This window comes from Octopus bimaculoides, chromosome 1 (assembly GCF_046866305.1).
Source record: "Octopus bimaculoides isolate indiv1 chromosome 1, ASM4686630v1, whole genome shotgun sequence".
NCBI classification, from domain to species: Eukaryota; Metazoa; Mollusca; class Cephalopoda; order Octopoda; family Octopodidae; genus Octopus; species Octopus bimaculoides.
The window spans coordinates 735,768-755,767 of NC_142928.1; the positions used below are offsets into that span (position 1 = coordinate 735,768).

General features: G+C 37.2%; 1 protein-coding gene across 2 annotated transcripts in view; it reads right to left on the reverse strand.

Annotated features, from left to right (window-relative positions):
* LOC106881984 (serine/threonine-protein kinase 36) overlaps nt 1–20,000 on the reverse strand; it is a 177,170-nt gene that overhangs the window by 60,883 nt on the left and 96,287 nt on the right. For both annotated transcript variants that reach the window (XM_089347358.1, XM_089347369.1), the window contains 3 exons: nt 10,043–10,106; nt 3,896–4,006; nt 329–403 (listed from right to left, as the gene is read on the reverse strand). In XM_089347358.1, the coding sequence (XP_089203484.1) occupies nt 329–403; nt 3,896–4,006; nt 10,043–10,106 (250 nt within the window). The remainder of the gene's footprint in view (nt 1–328; nt 404–3,895; nt 4,007–10,042; nt 10,107–20,000) is intronic.

Genomic DNA, 20,000 nt, shown 5'->3' on the forward strand with positions numbered 1-20,000 from the left:
ATTTTAATTTTCTATCACATAGCAAGAAAGAAGAAAAAATAATATAATTAAATGGTGATCCAAGTCTAGCATTTGTAACTGCTGTCAATATAGAGCTTATACAAATCTTAAAAGTGGTTAATTTAAAGTAAAAATTATGAAGCATTTTGAATGCGTATATTTATCTCAATATAATAAATTAATAAATTAAACCAAAACCAAAGAATATTTAAAATTGATTCTTAAATTGTAAACCAAATTATAAATGGCAATTTTTACAATAATAATTTGTAAGGATACGAGAAAATAAGAGGTGAATTATTGTAATTTCAAACAGTTTTGAACTAACCTGAGCTAATACTTCACATAGTAGCAGCAGCACGCCGTCAAGCACACCATAGTCGAAAGGATATCGGACACAAATCTGAAATGATAAAGCATTGATTAACCTATTTAAACCAGCCATGTCCGACCCAAAGATTCTACGTGTTCTATGTCCACACTGGCCAGATTCAGCCTCTCACACCTACCCCACAATGTCATTCCAAAAGCAAACAATCACATCATCAAGATCTTGAAGCTACAAGACAGTTCATGATTAATTCAAAACGATGTGAATCAATAATTTGACAGAATAATCTGATTGCTAAAGGGTCAAAATATTTCATGTCAAAAAAGTTGGATTTTATCTCCATTTTCATTCTATGAAGTAGCATCCTCTGGGCAAGAAAATCCTTTAACAATCTAGTTAAATTCATGGTGATCAACATCCATTCGTTTATGAACTTTGAACAGCTTAATTCCATGCCAGCCACATCTCTTAGAAACAATGGTCTGATGCCAGTCAATCGATTAATGTGCAGGAATACATTATTTTTGAGGATTAGTTTAGCAACAAATGCTAATTGTCATGAAGGCAAATTCGATGCTGTAAAGAAAGGGAATTATATGAGATTTAGTAGATGAAAGACATTGAAAATAGGGGAAGGAAGGTTATATGGGAGGAAATTTATGATGTTGATCATAAATTGAGGGTCCAGCAAAAAGATCTTTGCCCATGTTACCATATAAGAGAAGTTATAATAAAGTTAGTATTAATAGGTGAAGGAAATTTAGATTGCTTTTGTTCCTAATAATGGAATGGCTTTCTGTACGATTGACAGACTACATAATGATCTGAAATATAATGCTGATTGATGGTTAAAGAATGGGCTGTGAATAGAGAAGACTTATAGCACCAGTATTGAACAGGATTTTTCAGTTATGTTATGCAAACGTATGAAGCAATTTCAATCACAGATTCTTATGTTTGAAAAGCAACTGATCGACCAAAGTATTAGATTATGTCTTATCATAAAGTCATATTCGAAGGAAGGTGTGATGAAAATGGGTGAAAAAAGCACCTGATGGATAATAAGACTTGGAATGAAGGAGATAAATTAGATCATAGATAGATAAGTCTAGATTGAACTTACATTTAAAACTATGATGCACAGAAACATTATTTTATAAACCTATCTCACAAGCACAAGCATAGTAAAATAGGCGTTAAAATAACAATGGGGGTGACGATAGTGATGGAGGAGAACTTAGAGACAATGATAATGGTGGTGAGGATGCTAAAACTGATAAAGCAACAGAGGTGATGATGACAAAATATCGAAGACAACAATGGAAAAAAGAAATGATTTTATTCATAATGTAGAAGTGATAATCCTGCAATATTTTTTTTATTAATATTCTTTTTTTTTTTTTGTGAATATGATATGGAAGCATATAATTTATAGATTCAATATTATTGGATATTGGTTCCTGAGATAAAGTAAAATTAAAAATAAAAAAAAGTCAGTTTGAAATCAACTGCACACAACATTGCACATGGGCAAAAAACAAAAGAAACAAAACTACACTTTTGTGAAAGAATAATTATTATAATTTTCTACAAATTTCTTTAGAGAATATCAGGAATAAAACTTATTTGTACAGTAATTATATATGTTTCTAGCTTTTCTTCTTCTAAAATAGTTTCATGGTTATAACCTCAAGAGAGAATATACAAGATTAACAAATGAGGGAATCATGACTCCCTCACTTGTTGAAATCAGGATTTCAAAAAGGTTGGTAACAGGAAAGGCATCCAGCCACAGAAAATAACCTATCCATGCAAACATAGAAAAGTAGATGTTTAAATAATCATTCTTCCTCTAGGCACAAGGCCTTGAAAAATTTTGGAAAGTGGGGCTAGTTAATTACATTGACCCCAATGTGTAACTGGTACTTATTTCATTGACCCCCCGAAAGGATGAAAGGTAAAGTCAACCTCGGTGGAATTTGAACACAGAACATAGCAGCAGATGAAATACCGCCAAGCATTTTGCCCCAGCGTGCTAACGAGTCTGACAGTGCGCTGCCTTACACAAGATATGAATAACGATTTAAAATTTTTTCCACAAGGGTAGCCCGGGGAAGGGGATTAAGTCGATTACATCGACTCCAGTACGCAACTGGTACTTAATTTATCAACCCCGAAAGGATAAAAGGCAAAGTCGACCTTGGCAGAATTTGAACTCAGAACGTAGCAGCAGACGAAATACCGCTAAGCGTTTCACCCGGCTTGCTAACGTTTCTACCAACTTGCCAACTTAATGGATGTTTAAATAATGATGATGATATGCATGTGTGTGTGTATCTATGCATGCATGCATGCATGTATGTGTGTGTGTATGTCCGTATGTTAGTCTACATTTATGCTCTATGGCCATTATTAGAAGCAGTGTTGTTATTATCCTTTCTGTCATCAACAATTTCTTGCTTTTTGCCTTCATAGACGGGCAAATAATAAAAAAAATACCCTTATTTGAAAAACAGGTAAACATATAACTTAAACAAAAAAGAAAAAGAACTAAAAGAAATAACTCGCAGTAACCAGTGGCACGAACTTGGACAAGATCATCACCATTACCATCAACATCATCATTTAACGTCCGTTTTCCATGCTGGCATGGGTTGGACGGTTTGACAGGAGCTAGTAAGCTGAAGAGCTGCATCAGGCTCCAGTTGTATGTTTTGGCATGGTTTCTGAAGCTGGTAGCTCTTCCTAATGCCAACCACTGTACAGAGTGTACTGGGTGCTTTTTATTTGAAAGATGAATAAAGGTATACTAAGTAACATACAAGACGAGATGCTATTAAAGGAAAGACAGCCTGTTTTGTTTTCTGGAGATAAGAGGAAAAGTGTGAACATGTGTTTCTGCATCAATAGGAATCACCAGCACAGCAGTTACCTTACGTTGGACTTGTACAGAAAAGATGTTGAGAAACATGCCCCTGGATGCAGGCTTAGCTGGGTGGAGGTGCTTGTCTCCCCCTTGTAAACATAAGGACACAGGAAATGTGTCAAGGCCGACAGGAAGCGGTGCAGCTTCCTAGGTCTAAACAACAGTAGTATTATTCCCTTCAAGGGACTGTCACATTAAGTTGACAGCATACAACTACTTCAATACTGTTTCTGTTGCTATACATAAGCTGTAATGTACACACATATATACACACACACACATTAATTAGTGTATAAAACCAGAATCCAATTGCAGCGTGGAAGGTGTTTATAAGCCATTTGAAATAACACACAAAAACCGTTAAATTCACTTCAACATTTAAATTTAATTTGTCAAAATATTTTCGTCGCTTTCAGACCGCGACCTGTTGAAGTGTTGAAGTGAATCTAACGGTTTTTGTGTGTTATTTTAAATGGCTTATAAACACCTTCCACGCTGCAATTGTTTTCATTCCAGCACATGATCTCAGATCAGGTCACTTGCTATGCAAGTACATCTCCGCAAAACCAGAATCGTTCTTTCTGTAAACAAATAATTGTAAATAATCTATTTCTAAAACCATGCAAGGAAAATCTCACCTCTGAAAGATCAGTAAAGACACACAGACAAGCATTCATCAGGTCAGGAGGTGAAATGGAGACACACGTACCGCAGTAGAGAACCTGGCTGAACAGAAGTGCTATGGCTGCCTGGAAGAAATAAAAAAGTATTTCAAAATATTTCTGACAACAAATATTGTATATTAGCATCAATGTTTTATCAGTTATGTTATTTACAAATGTGAAAGCAACAGAAAATGTGTAAGTATATTCAAGAAATAGTAAATTGAATTACAAATAAATCAATTAAATGTTTTCTAATAAGAAAACCAAATGAAGAATAAAGTTTTTTAAAAAGTTACCAAATCTTTGAAATTTGTGTTTTTATGTATTCCAATGCATGTGTTTTGTTTCATTCTTTTTCTGTACGAGATCAATTTAAAAAATATCAAGACGGAAAAAAAAAAAAGAAATCATTAACTCTTTACATTTAGATAATGTTTATATCATAAGCACGTAAAAAGCACCATTTGAGCGTGATCGTTTCCAGCTTCGCCTTACTGGCACTTGTGCTGGTGGCATGTGAACAAAACATTGAACTGATTTCTGTGCAGGTGGCACGTAAAAAACACCATTTGAGCGTGGCTGTTGCCAGTACTGCCGGACTGGCCCTTGTGCCGGTGGCACATAAAAAGCACCCACTACACTCTCGGAGTGGTTAGCATTAGGAAGGGCATCCAGCTGTAGAAACTCTGCCAGATCAGATTGGAGTCTGGTGTAGCCATCCAGTTAGCCAGTCCCCTGTCAAATAATCCAACGCATGCTAGCATGGAAAGTGGACGTTAAATGATGATGATGATGATGATGATTTTAATTGTTTTAGTCATTAGACTGTGGCCATGCTGGGGCACTAGCAAACCTAGTACTTATGTCTTGTTTTTGATCCTGGTACTTTTACAATCAGTGTCATTTGCCAGACTGCTAAGTTACAGGCACATAAACACATCAATACTGGATGTCAAGTGGTGCTGGAGGACAAAAAAAAAAACACACACACACATGGGCTTCTTTCAGTTTTCATCTGCCAAATCCACTCACAAGGCTTTCGTCAACCTGAGTCTATAGTAGAAGATACTTGCCCAAGGTGCTATACAGTGGGACTGAACCTGGAACCGTGCTGTTGAGAAGCAAGCTTTTTACCACACAGTCACACTGGAGCCCATTCACTTTGTTTTGAATTAATCATGCATTACCTTCTCGCTTTGAGATTTTGATGTGATTAATTAATCTTAGAATAACATTGTATGGTATGTGTGAGAGGCAGGATCTAGCTGGTTTAACTAAAAGAGGCAGAATATTTGAACCAGACGAAGAGTTGACGAGTCTGACCCATTCTGTTAGATCAGTATTTCTTAACCTTTTTTGTACTTTCCCTTTATTAGTTTTCCAAGCCCCCCCCCCACACACACACACACATATAAAAAACCGAGGGTAGTCTCATAGAATTAACAGCCTTGTATCCATTTAAAATTAGCTTTCTTAAAATCCACGTGGTCCCTCTAATGGTCACAGCTATTACAAGGGAAATAATCATTTCATAATCTAAAACAGGATTAGAAATTTAAAATTAAGGAAATTTAAGAAAAAATGCATAGAATTCACATATTTCCCGTTTTTTTCTTTTTTGTTTGTTTGTTTTATTCAATACAAAGTTTTTAAAACTCTGACATTTAGAAAACAAATCTAATGAAAACAGTACAAATTTGACTGCGGCCATGCTGGAGCACCGCCTTTAGTCGAGCAAATCGACCACAAGACTTATTCTTTGTAAGCCTAGTACTTATTCTATCGGTCTCTTTTGCCGAACTGCTAAGTTACGGGGAAGCAAACACACCAGCATCAGTTGTCAAGTGATGGTTGGGTGGGGGGACAAACACAGACACACACACACACATATATATATATATCAATAATTTAGAGAACCACCACCAAAATGCAATTCAGACAATGAAAGAGACCAGACACCATCGTCCATTGTTTGAATTGCATTTTGGTGGTTCTTCTCTAAATTATTATATTTTTTATTATAAAATTCAATTTGGTATTACGAAATTGAATATCCTTGTTAAGTTTGGATTTGACATTCCCTAATATTATAATATCTTTAGATATATATATATCTACACAACAGGCTTCTTTCAGTTTCCGTGTACCAAATCCACTCACAAGGTTTTGGTCGGCCCAAGGCTATAGTAGAAACACTTGCCCAAGGTGCCATGCAGTGGGATTGAACCCGGAACCATGTGGTTGGGAAGCAAGTTTCTTACCACACAGCCACTCCTGTACCTATGTTTATGCTTACATTCCATGCTGGCATCGGTAGGACAGCTTGAAGGATCTGTTGGGTCCAGGGATTGAATTGTATACTAGTGTCTGTTTTGGTATGGATTTTATGGCCCAGTGCCCTTCCTAATGCCAACCACTTCACATGTACTGGGTGGGGTTTCTTTCTCTCTCAATGGTACCAGCACCAGCGAGGTCACCATTTAGTTTGTAAGATTACGGCCCTCTTTGACTAAATCACATAAAGGTGACTGAGATTACAACACACCTTCTTGAATGGAATGCCAGTTCTTCACAGGATTAACTCCCCAAATATTACTGGAACTCATTTACAGCTGAGTGGACTGGAGCAATTTTTTTCAAGAACAAAATGCACAGCCTGGTCTAAGAATCGAAACCACAACCTCCTTATTGGGAGTGCAATGCCTCAACTACTAGGCCACATGCTTAGCAGAAATAATATCTGGAGTAAAATAATTATTTCTGCAATGGAACTAAAAAAAAGAAAGAAAAAATTCAATGTGCATGGTCAGAAAAGACAATCTTTTCCTGATGCTCAAGTAAATGTATTTGACAGTACATAATGCTTCGTGATAACCATCGACCAATAGAAAAATCCTGAAGATGGCGTTAGTCAAGCATGAACAAATTCCAGATAATATGTCTTAGCTGTTTAGATTCGTTGCCCATAAAGGTGTTTAATAAACAAGGAAAAAAGAAAAGCAGATTCTATAAACATTTTTAGTAAGAGATACAGTCACAAAATGTCTGCCGAAAGATGTAATAATGGCCATTTCAGTAAGCTTCCAAGACAACTTGACAAAAGGTAACTCGTGCATGTATAACAAACTAAAAGAATATATATATATGTGTGTGTGTGTGTGTAAATAGACTTATATATAGACTTCTGTTTATATTGCTTCAATAAATTGCAGGTAAATAACATGTGGATATACCTATAAAAAAAATTGTACATTTGGCATTCCATTCAAATTTATGCCATTGTTAACAAAGTTAAACAGGAAATAAAATGAATATTAGATGTAAGAGAAACTGATTATATTTAATCACAGAATAAAGTAAAAAAGAATATTTTTAATATGTATCGGAAATAATAGAAATGGAGATACAGACTAAGGTAGAGATGTGTGAATAAAAACATGGTTTGCAAACATTAATAAATATTTCCAAGTGTAGATTGTAATTTGCAGCATCAGTCTTACCTTTCATAGATTCACATTACAGCTGCTCTATGACAGAACCATATTCTATTTGTTCAATTTTATGTCTATTTTTCTATGCTAGCATGGGTTAGATGAGTGTATTATCGAGGCATTATTTTTTTTTTACAGCTGAATACTCTTCTTATTGCTAACACTTGGCTGTTTCATTTATTTTAAGGATGAGATGTCACTTCAATAGTAAATGGGCTACCTCTGTCCCTCCATCATACTCTAAACTCTTGGTTTCATTCCATCTCTCAGCTGAGAGGTCCTTGTATTGGATGCTTGTGAGTGCTGATGCCACGTAAAAAGCACCCGTGTTGGTGCCATGTAAAAAGTAGCCATGATGATGATCATCATCATCATTTAGCTTCTGTTTTCCATTCTGGCATGGGTTAGCTGATTAGACTGGAACCAGTAAGCTGGGGAACTGCACCAGTTTCCATAGCCTGTTTTGACTTGGTTTCTATGGCTGGATGCCCTTCCTAACACCAATCACTCTACAGAGTGTGGTGGGTGTAAATAGTGCCATGTAAAATGCGCTTGTGCTGGTGCTGTGTAAAAAGCCCCCACACAGGTGCCATGCAAAAAGCAGCCACTACACTCAGTAAAGTGGTTGGCATCAGGAAGAGCATCCAGCTGTAGAAACCATTCTAAAACAGACAACTGGAGCCTGGTGCGGCTCTTGTCAAACCATCCAACCCATGCCAGCATGGAAAATGGACATTAAATGATGATGATCACACACATGATGGGTGTCTTTTCCAGTTTTCATTTGCTACATCTCCTCCCTTGATTTTTGGTTAGCTCCAGGCCATAACAAAAGGCACCACACACGAGATTGATCCCAAAACCTTGTGGTTGCAAAGCAAATTTCTTAATAACACAGCCATACTTGTATTATTATTATTTTTTTTTTTTTTTTATAAAATCAATTGTATGGAATATAATAAATACAGGGATATCACAGTGTGATTGGCACTGCTGCCAAAGGTTTCCTGAAAATCAGTTCTCAGTCACTTCAAAATGGTAAGAGATCAACATGCCAGGCCAAACTAATGCAGATTCTGCCCAGACAAATACTGTATAAACGCATTCTTTACACTTTAACAGTGGAGGTGCAATGGCCCAGTGGTTAGGGCAGCGAACTCATGGTCGTAGGATCATGGTTTCGATTCCCAGACCATTGTGAGTGTTTATTGAGCGAAAACACCTAAAAGCTCCATGAGGCTCCAGCAAGGGCTGGTGGCGAACCCTGCTGCACTCTTCCACTCTTACTTCCTGTTTCTGTTGTACCTGTACTTCAAAGGGCCAGCCTTGTCACACTCTGTGTCACACTGAATATCCCCAAGGACTACGTTAAGGGTACACATGTCTGTGGAGTGCTCAGCCACTTGCACGTTAATTTCATGAGCAGGCTGTTCCGTTGATCGGATCAACTGGAACCCTCGTCGTCGTAACCAATGAAGTGCCATGACTACACTTTAACTATTTCTTCGACAAAGACACTCCAATCAACAACAGACAGTTATGGTTCTCTTTGACTTCAATGCTGTTTATCATTGTTGTGGCTTCGCTAGTCCCCTAGAAAGTTCTTGTATCAGATGGTGAACACCATAAGTTGGATTGACAAGGGTTTACACCAGGGTCAAGGTTTACAGAGAAAGGAAGTGATAGGAAGGAAAGTGATTGGTTTGAAGGGGAGAATAGAAGGGAGCATGGAATTAAAAGACCAGGAAGGGTGAGTAAAAGGCTGCAAGAGAGTTGGGAGGAAGAGTGAGAGATGATTCGGAATAGGGGTAGGAGTAAATGTAATGAATGGTGTGTGTGTGTGTGGGGGGGGTATTGAATTGAGGTGTGGAGGAGTGGTGATAAGAATATGGGATGAATGTTAATAGAAATGGCTCAGGAGAGAGGAAGTGATGACTGGCAGTATAGAAAGAGTGATGAGCAGCAGAATAATACAGTAGATAGGGGAGGGATGAAAGGGTTAGAGAGAGGGAGATGGGGTGGGATAAAGTTTGCAAGAGTATAGGGGTTGGAGCAAAACATAGAAGGAGATGGTCAGAGGTGTGTGTGTGTGTGTGTGCAGCCATGTAGCTCCTCTACAACAAGAACCTGCTCTACTCCAACCTTTTCCCTCATATCTGGAAGTTAAAGGCCTTCCAGGCCTCAATGTGTTGCAAGTATGTAGTTCCGTATTTTACACAACAGACCTGAGAACGGAAACATAGACTGCCAAGTGCTCAAGAGTCTCGGTATGAAGATGAGACAATCGTTTAGAAATACCACACACATGCACAGAGAAAGCATCCGAGAAATTAAGGAGAGAACAAGAGAGAGAGAGAGTGTGTGTGTTTGTGTGTGTGTAATGTATATATGATATTATCCTAGTTAATGCATTTTCAAGTGAGAAACACTACTGTATATTAAACCTGTATCACTGCCTCCACTTTGCATCTATTTCTAAGCAGGCAAATTCACTTCTCAGAAGGCTGGATTGCTGAGACAATTTTAAAGTCACGGATATAAGTCACCAGAATAAATAGCAAACGAAGATGATTACTAAAGAATATCAATCATTTATCCATTCTTTTTTCTTTTTTTTTTTTTTACTTACTGTGTGATTGGCAAATTGAGATTCTAAGAAGGACGATACGATCAATTCAGCAGAATTCTTTAGGCTGCAACATTGAAAGTAAAATACAATATTAGTGCAAAAATGATTACAAAGAAATGAAATAAGCAGCTTCTAATGCAGCTGAAGCTAAAATGAAGAATGCTAATATTCATCATGTATATACATCGTTGCTGTCATCATCATCGTTGTTGTCGTCATCATCATCATCATCTGAATAACAACTCTAAAATGTTTAGTAGTTCTTAAAATAAAACATTTCTTCATTTCTGCTCTCCAGTTTGTCGATAATCTTTCTCTCTGGATAGACACATTTTTTACCATTTACTGGTTCCAGTCATCAGACTACGGCCATGCTGGGGCACCACCTTGAAAGATTTTTAGTCGAATGGATGGACCCTCCCCCCCCATACTTATTCTGTTGGTCTCTTTTTGACAAACTGCTAAGTTATGGGGATGTAAACACATCAACACCAGTTGTTAAGCAGTGCTGGGGACAAACACAGGTACACACACACACACTTACAGACTTCTTTCAGTTTCGGTCTGCCAAATTCATTCACAAGGTTTTGGTTGACATGAGACTATAGTAGAAGAGACTTGCCCAAGGTTCCATGCAGTGGGACTGAACCTGGATCCATGTGCTTGGGAAGCAAACTTCTTGCTACACATACACCTATTTATCTGTGTTTTGTAGGGATCCTTTTTAACACACAATATATGGCAGTTTTCAAGATTTACATACTTTTCATTAGTCTGGATAATCTATATTTATATACATGTATGTGTAAATACACACACACACACATACACACACAAGCTTGTTTTTAGCATTTAACACTCAATATATAACAGTCGTCAAGATTTAAATAGGATTTTTCATTATCACTTCTAATGATCTAGATAATTAACCAATAACGATATAGACTTAACGCCTCAATTATCAACAATGCCATAGACTTAAAGCCTCCACTAATTACCAATAAACGATATAGACTTAAGATTTTTGTTAATTAATTTCAGATGAAATACCATTAAATGTTAAATCATTTGAATTCCTAAATCAAAATAAACTCTCTCCGTCTATCATGCATGTTAATGAGATGCAATGGCTGCGAGGGTATTTGTTTCCCTTTATCAGGAATTGAAATCTTATCAGAGTCATTTATTGTACTCTAGAGCAATGAGTATAATGTTACTTTGATAAATACAGTGATGTTTATGCTATACTGATGAGGCCATAATAAAACCAAATTATGTCTGATATTGTCTCCCTTGGTTACCTAAATAATTAAAACAACAATAGCCATTGGCGAATATTACATTCTCTTCACAACATGATCATTTCTTCTTCTTTCCTTTTTTAATGCTCACTGCATTAAACATTGGCACTAACTTTCTGATGCAGATGGTGCCTCTGAGTTATTTACTCTCTAAACAACTCTGTTTCTCTGTGCCAACTAATGTATAATCTTGTACACATTTACTCAGTGATTCTATAAACATTACTTTAACAAATGTGGTGAAGTAGATGCCTTACTGTTGCGGCTACAATAATGTCAAAACATATCCACAATTATCTTCCATGCTTCTTAAAATAATTTAAAAAATATAATAGCAAACATTTACTGATATTGCTTATATTTTTCTCCTCACTTAAGTGTTTATAGTTAATTTCTTTGATGCTTTGTGTTTTAAAAATGATATTCCTAAAGACACTTGTGTATCTTGCTTAATACAAATACATCACAGAAAGCCTAATTAAGTGTGGTATTTGTGCAGAGATAATACTTCTTATGGACTTCCTGTGTTTAAAAACATAAAAATATATAAGTAGCAGATGAAAATATCCAGCTTTGGCAGTGAATGCTAGATGCGCATTTCTGCCTCTTTGAGCTTTGTCAATAGCATGGTCTCATTGGCAATTGTACGCCAAGAAAAAAGTCATCATCACTGATACAAGCAGAAATGTGTATCTAGCATTCTCACTGTCCAGTGTTGGAGGGGTTTTGTCTGCTTCTGATGTAATTTAGTTTTCTTTAATAGAGGACATCATCATCATCATCATCTAGCATCCATTTTCCATGCTGGCATGGGTTGGATGGTTTGACAAGAGCTGCACCAGATTCCATTGTGTGTTTTGGCATGGTCTCTACATCTGGATGCCCTTCCTAATGCCAGTCACTCTTTAGAGTGTACTGGGTGTGGTTTATGTGGCACCAGCACAACTGCTTTTAACATGGCACCATCACCAGTGCTTTTTATGTAACACCAGAACATTTTACATGGCACCATTAGCAGAGCATTTCATGATACTAACACCAGATGTGCAACATTTCCAAAAACTCTGCAATGGCAACAGTTCTCCAACAAACTTGCCTTGTTTGGAATGAGTGCACATGTCACATCATGGAGCTCTAGAGGTACTTGATTGTACCCTCCAAAACATAAGAAACAATAGCATGCTCACGAGAGGAGCAACAGTTCTTCTTGCAGGGGATTTTCATTAAACCATTGCCATTCATCCGCAAAGGGTCAAAAGCTGATGAGGTCAATGCATGCTTACAAAGGTCGTACCTTTGGAGACATGGGAAAAAACTTCATCTTGCAAGCAACATGAGAGTACTTCTACAAGATGATCATACAAGCTTCTTAACATTGGTAATGGGATATCAACATTCAACTCAAGACTCCAGCTACATGAAATTACATGCGATCAAATGATACTTTCTCTTAGGGATCTTATGGATAAAGTATTTCCTAATTTATTTGTCAATTACACTGATGTAAACTGGTTATGTGAAAGAGGTATACTGGCCCCAAGTAATGAAATGGTTGATAAACTCAATCATGAACTTCTTCAAAAGTTAACAGATACATCAGAAATGACTTTTTGATTGACTGACAACAGTTGATCAAGATCAGGTTGTTCAATACCCTGTTGAAATTTTGAACACACTTAAAGCTATTGGGAAGCCACCACATAACTCAACACTAAAACTGGATGCTTCGATTATGTTGCTTAGGAATCTTGACCCATCTCACCTGTGGAATGGAACTCAATTGTTACTTCCATGAAGCTCCATGTCCTACAGGCAATAGTCATAACAGGTAGTCACAAAGGAGAAAATGTCTTTATTCCAAAAATAGTCATAACAGGTAGTCACAAAGGAGAAAATGTCTTTATTCCAAAAATAGTCATAACAGGTAGTCACAAAGGAGAAAATGTCTTTATTCCAAAAATGCCTCTCAAACTTACAGATGTTCCGTTTGAATTTAAGATGCTTCAGTTTCCAGTCAAAATAAGTTTCGGTATTTCAATTAACATATCTCAGGGTCAGTCCCTCAAGGTAGTTGAACTTAATCACTCCGCTACATGTTTCTCCTACAGCCAACTCTATGTTGCTTGCTCACGACTTGGAAGCAGCAACAATTTATTCATTTCGACACCAACAAAAAATTATACAATGAATATTGTTTACCCTGAGGTGATTCAACATTGACTGATTTTTCAGATCGAAATTCTATTATCATTCCAATTTGGATATTTAAAAATAAAACATAGATATTTTGAAATAATTATGAGAATATATTTTTATATTTATTGTTTACTAATCTGAATAAGAACAGCAGTAACCTGGGTAACACTGAGTCGTTCAGCTAGTGCCCTAATAATAGTCTATTTTCTATTGTCAACATACAATGAAGGCTCATAATTCTCTTTAGAAAATCTCAGTCACCACCATTTCTTAATTCACACAGAATCTACGTTTATGTTGCTTCTTTATTCTATTAATACCCTCATGGTCATTGTTCAGCCAAAATATATTTCTCCTCCTCTCCCTCCTCAAGAAGTAACTCATCGTTCTACTACAACTCATCCTTTCACCATTGTTGTCTTCTCTAGTAAGAGTTTCCGCCCTCTATTTCAGTGGTTTCTTTCCACACAGATATGCTTTCTTTTATCTTTCACTTGTTTCAGCCGTTAGACTGCAACGAACGCTGGAGCACCACTTTCAAGAGTTTAATTAAACAAATTGGCCCTTGTACTTAGATTTAAATCTGGTATTTATTCTGTTGTTTTCTTTTTCCAGACTGCTAAGTTATGGGGGACATCACCAAACTAACACTGGTTGTCAAGCAGTGGTTTGGAGAGAAAACACAAGCACACACATACATATACATGATGGGATTCCACACAGTTTCCTTCTATGAAATTCACTCGTTAGGCATTGATTGGCCTGGGAACATAATGGAAGACTTGTCCAAGGTCCTTTACCGTGGGGCTAACCCCAAAACCACACAGTTGCAACATAGGCTTCTAAACCCATACAACTATGCCAATGCCTTATGGAACTTTCCCCATCCTTCTTTCCCTGATAGATAAAATATCAATTATTTTCAATATTGTATCAATAATTTCATGATATTTTAGGGCAGTTTTTTTCTTTATCTTCTTTAGTTACATCCATCAAACTCAGCAGATGTTTGAGGCTTGTTTCATTGCTTTAATGGAAGGGACTTCCAATCATAAAAAAAGGGTTAGTTACATCAAAACACATTTTGAGTTGCCACCATGTTTATCTAAGATCATGTATTAAAATTAGTCCGAGAGCTGATTGCTTTTTATTTCCTTGCTATGCGTCAAAATTCAAATTTTAATTAATTAAAATTGCAAAAGTTGTCATCCCTTTGCTTTGATCAGATTTAATTAACATTCATAATGATGACTGAGCCAAAGTTTCCTTCTCAATGCAAAGTAATTAATGTTCTTTTTCCTCACTATATCATACAAGTACTCAGCATTTGTGTTACATGCAGATGGCATCCCCAGGTAATTTCCCATAGCCATTAAATGCTAATTACTGATGCAGTTTGCCTAGCTATCAACAGGCTCCATGGGTGGATCAAGATTCAGAAAGACATACGGATGAGAAAATAATTGACCAAGTAATTAATGTGCCAAAAACTGAATTTTGCAAAAATTAGCATGCCTTAACCATTTAGCATTCAAACCAGCCAAATCTGGCCCAAACATTCTATCTGATTTATATTCAAACTGGTCATATCTTGCCTCTCACACCTACCCTATAATGTCATTGTAAAAATATACAATCACATCATCTGACACAAGATCACCTCCTCCAATGTCCCTACCCCTCTCAAAGATTCCTAGTCTTGCAAGTACTTGGTGACCCTGCCAGTGCTGGCACCACTTAAAAAGCACCCTGTCCACACTGTAAAGTGGTTGGCATTTGGAAGGGCATCCAGCTGTAAAAACCATGCTAAAACAGATACAGAAGTATGGTGCAGGTCCCTTCCTGGCTAGCTCCTGTCAAACCATCCAATCCATGCCAGCATGGAAGGAGGATGTTAAATGATGATGATGATGATATCAGTGAAATCTCAAAGCCTCAAGATAATATGGTGTCAATCCAAAATAATGTGAATGAATACGCATTTGCAGTTCTATATTTAAGAGATGAGGAATTATGTACATTATTTACATTTGACGGATATTTGTCCTCAACTTGTTTGTTGTTAACACAACGTTTCAGCTGATATACCCTCCTGCCTTCATCGACAACAAACAAGATGAGGACAAATATCCGTCAAATGTAAATAATGTAAATATGCATTACATTTAACAAAGTGATCTGAAAGCTAAACTTTGAAACTCAGTACAATTTGGGAGACCAAATTTAACTTTTTTGTTACTAAATTTGACTCTTTTGTCACCAAAAATTCTGTTGAATTTGAGCTTTTGAAAAACTCTGTCTTTATTTCAATTAATTTTGAAAAAGAATTTGGTGAAATAAGTGACATGATTAAGGTAGGGTTTGGAACATAAATTGATGGAAAGTTTTAATTTAAACCACTTTATAACAGGAACTTTATATCGTACAACTAATATAGCCAACAGAGTGCCAGTTATAAAATTTTGATAAATATGTGACTGATGCCAGTGCCACCTGACTGGCACATAAAAACCACTATTCGAGTGTGACAGATGCCAATTCTGCCTGGCTGGCACCTGTGCCAGTGGTATGTAAAAAGCCTTCGAGCATGGTCGATGCCAATGCCACCTGACTGGCCCCTGTGTTAGTGGCACACAAAAGGCACCGTCTGAGCGTGACCGATGCCAGTGCTGCCTGACTGGCTCCCATGCTGGTGGCACATAAAAAAACACCATACAAGTGTGACCAATGCCAGTGTCACATGACTGGCACCTGTGCCAGTGGTACGTAAAAAGTACCCACTACACTCTCGCAGTCAAACCATCCAACCCTTACCAACATGGAAAGTAGATGTTAAACGATGATAATGATGATGATGATGATGCGTGTCAGGTGTGGCTGTGTGGTGAGAAGTTTGCTTCCCAGCTACATGGTTTTGGGTTCAGTCCCTCTCCATGTTACCTTGAACACATGTCTTCTACTATAGTCTCAGGCTAACCAAAGCTTTGTGAGTGGATCTGGTGGATGGAAACTGTAAAAAGCCTGCCGTAAACAACTTGTATAAGATTCTGAGAATTATAACTGTCTTGCAGTTCGCGCTGAAGAGGGGCAGATTTTCTCGGAAAGAGATTTTTAACTCCGAAACCTGGTCCGTGAATAACAATGTCTTAATTTTATATATGTAATTTTCAATGTCTTGCTTGCCTACGGTTTGGTATTTCGCTGAATTTCTTTTGAGAACTACTAGGTCTTAGTAGACACAACATGTGGTCTATTTCTAGCACATTAAATGTCCACTTTACTGGTCAACATTATATATATAAATATATATATATATATATATATATATATATATATATATATATATATATGTATATGCATGTGTCCTTGTGTCAGTGTTTGTCCCACTACCACTGCTTGACAACCAGTGTTGGTGTGTTTGCGTCCCTGAAACTTAGTGGTTTGGCAAAAAGAGACTGATAGAATAAATACATCATTATCATTGTTTAATGTCTGCCTTCCATGCTGGCATGGGTGGGATGGTTTGACAAGAGCCGGCCAGGCAGAAGCCTGCACTAGACTTCTATAACTGTTTTGATGCCCTTCCTATCACCAACCACTCAGGAGAGTGGACCGAGTGCTTTTTACTTGGCACAAGCATAGGCGAGGTCAGTTTTGGCAAGGTTTTTACAGCTGGATTCCCTTCCAAATGCCAACCATTTTACAGTGTGGACTGGGTGGCACCTGCACTGACAGGGTGACCAAGTACTTGCAAGACAAAAAAAGAAAAAAATAAGCTCTGGGGTTGATATGTTTGACTAAAGTTCTTCGTGGTAGTGCCCTGGCATGGCCACAGTCTAATGACTGAAACAAGTAAAAGACACATACACGGTGACGGTGGTATGTGCATATCAACATAGTGTACTGTCAGTTCAGTACAGACGTATGAAGGCAACAAAAGCCATAGGACAAACCAAAGTCAGAGAAAAATCAATTTATTCAACAGTGACTTTAACAAGCCTTAATTGTAAGCTGATGGTTTTAAAATGAGAAGCAAACCACAAGGAATGATGTGTGAGCTTCAACAATATTAAAATCTGAGCAATTAATTTTTGACAGTCAAGAGGTTCTTGGTATTTATTAATTTGCAGTTTTCAGACATTGAATAAATATGGCCTCCTTAACATATAAGCAACACATTTTATAATAGATTTGCTTTTCGTTGCTGTTTACTTCTAATTCTCATTTCAGATTTTTCAGTCCATGATTACGTTACTCACGAAGTGAAAATATTGAATAAATATATTTATCTCCAGCTTTTCATGCTCAAGTGGCTTTTATTACTTTCCTATTTCTATCTTCTTTATATCAACAATGTGGCAATAATAAAAGTCAACACACATGTATACAAGTGACAATATATATTCTTATACATGCATTTATGTGTGTGTGTGTGTGTGTGTGTGGATATTATATATTTATAGACCCAGGAAGACCTGGGATGAAGTAGTGAAGCACGACCTTCGAACATTAGGCCTCACCGAGTGACTGAGACCTTTGGAAATGTTGTGCTTGAGAAGACCAGGTAAGCCAAGTGAGACCATAACCTGTGGCCTATGCTAGGGGTGTAACCAACCCACTTATGCAAACCTTTCCTTCATTGGGCACTAAACTCTGCTTGCAAAGACCTGTTGAGGCAAGTGAAATCGAAATCAAATTTGATGACTGACACCATCCGAGCATGATCGTTGCCAGAGCAGCTGACTGGCTTCGGTGCCGGTGGCACGTAAAAGGCACCATTCGAGTGTGATCGTTACCAGCATCGCCTTACTGGCACTTGTGCCAATGGCATGTGATAAAATATTCGAGCACGGTCGTTGCCGGTGCTGCCGGACTGGCTCTTGTGCAGGTGGCACATAAAAAACACCATTTGAGTGTGGCCGCTGCCAGTACTACTTGACTGGCCCTCATGCCGGTGGCACATAAAAGCACCCACTACACTCGCAGTGGTTGGCATTAGGAAGGGCATCCGGCTGTAGAAATTCTGCCAGATCAGATTGGAGCCTGGTGCAGCCAGTTCTCAGTCAAATTGTCCCACTTATGCCAGCATGGAAAGCAGACGTTAAATGATGATGATGATGATGATGATATATATATATATATATATATATATATTTATTTTGTTTTTTGTTGCAGTCATTGGACTGTAGCCATACTGGGGCACTGTATTGAAAAACATTTTAGTCAAAGAAATTGACTCAAATATTTTTTTTTCCAAGCCTGGTACTTATTGTATTAGGTTCCTTTGCTGAACCACTCAGCTACAGGGATGTAGACAAACCAACACCTGTGGGTTAGAAACACAAACACACAAGTGTTTATAACAGGCTTCTTTTACTTTCCATCTCCCAAATCACCTGACAAGGTTTTGTTTGGTCTGAGGCTATAGTAGAAGACACTTGCCCAATGTGCCATGTGGTAGGACTGAACCCTGAACCATGTGCTTGGGAACCAAGCTTCTTACCACACAGCTACACTTGTGCCCCTATCTTGATAACACTAAAACTCTAGGGAATTTTGTGTGTAACTGAAATAGTGTAGAAAATGTATATTTTATCTTTTTTTTTATATATTTATTTTCATACTTACCTTCGGCAGTGCAGTAGAAATTTTTGTGACATTTGGACCTCTATTTAGACAATTAAACAATTTTTGTTATTTCTTGATGAAAAAAATACATGGCTTCCGTGACTTCAACAGACAAACACACATACAAGAATACACACACATAATGAATGTCATGGCATGTCAACCAACACAAACACACATCCACTATCTGTGACATACACACACAAACACATAGCCTTCACACTCTTTAAGAAAAAAAAAAGAAACCGTCGACTTTTTGATGTACGCAATATTTTAAGCATTTAAAGAGTGTCTTTGTGTTTACCTCTTGTCTTGATGTTTGCGTACAGCATATAAATAAGCTCACTGTTTATACCAAGGCGTAATTGTTTATGATCTGTCACGAAAACATGTCTAGCATTGAGCTGTTCATTGTTCGAAAGACCACCAGGAAAAGTACCTCACTTGGAAATGGGTGACAGTCGGTGACAAGCAGAGCGTCAAGCCATAGAGAAGTACTGCTTCAATAGGTTTATTTTTGACCAATGCCAGCATAGAAAAGTGGACATCAAAACGATGATGAAAATACAAGTTATGCTTCAGCTTTTTATAGGATGTAATTCAACAAAATCATCTTCTAGTGAAACTCACACAAAAGTAAATATATTGACTCATATGTTGCATATCTGAAGCAAATATATTTCTCCAAATATCTTGCAACAAAACAGTAAAATTTTTATTGTCCTTCTTCTTTCTTCATCTAATAGCAACATCTCTTCTTTAACAAAGGTATAAATATTCAATTATTTAAGTTTGTGCACCAATGACTAAAAACAAATTTGAAGGCTGGTTTT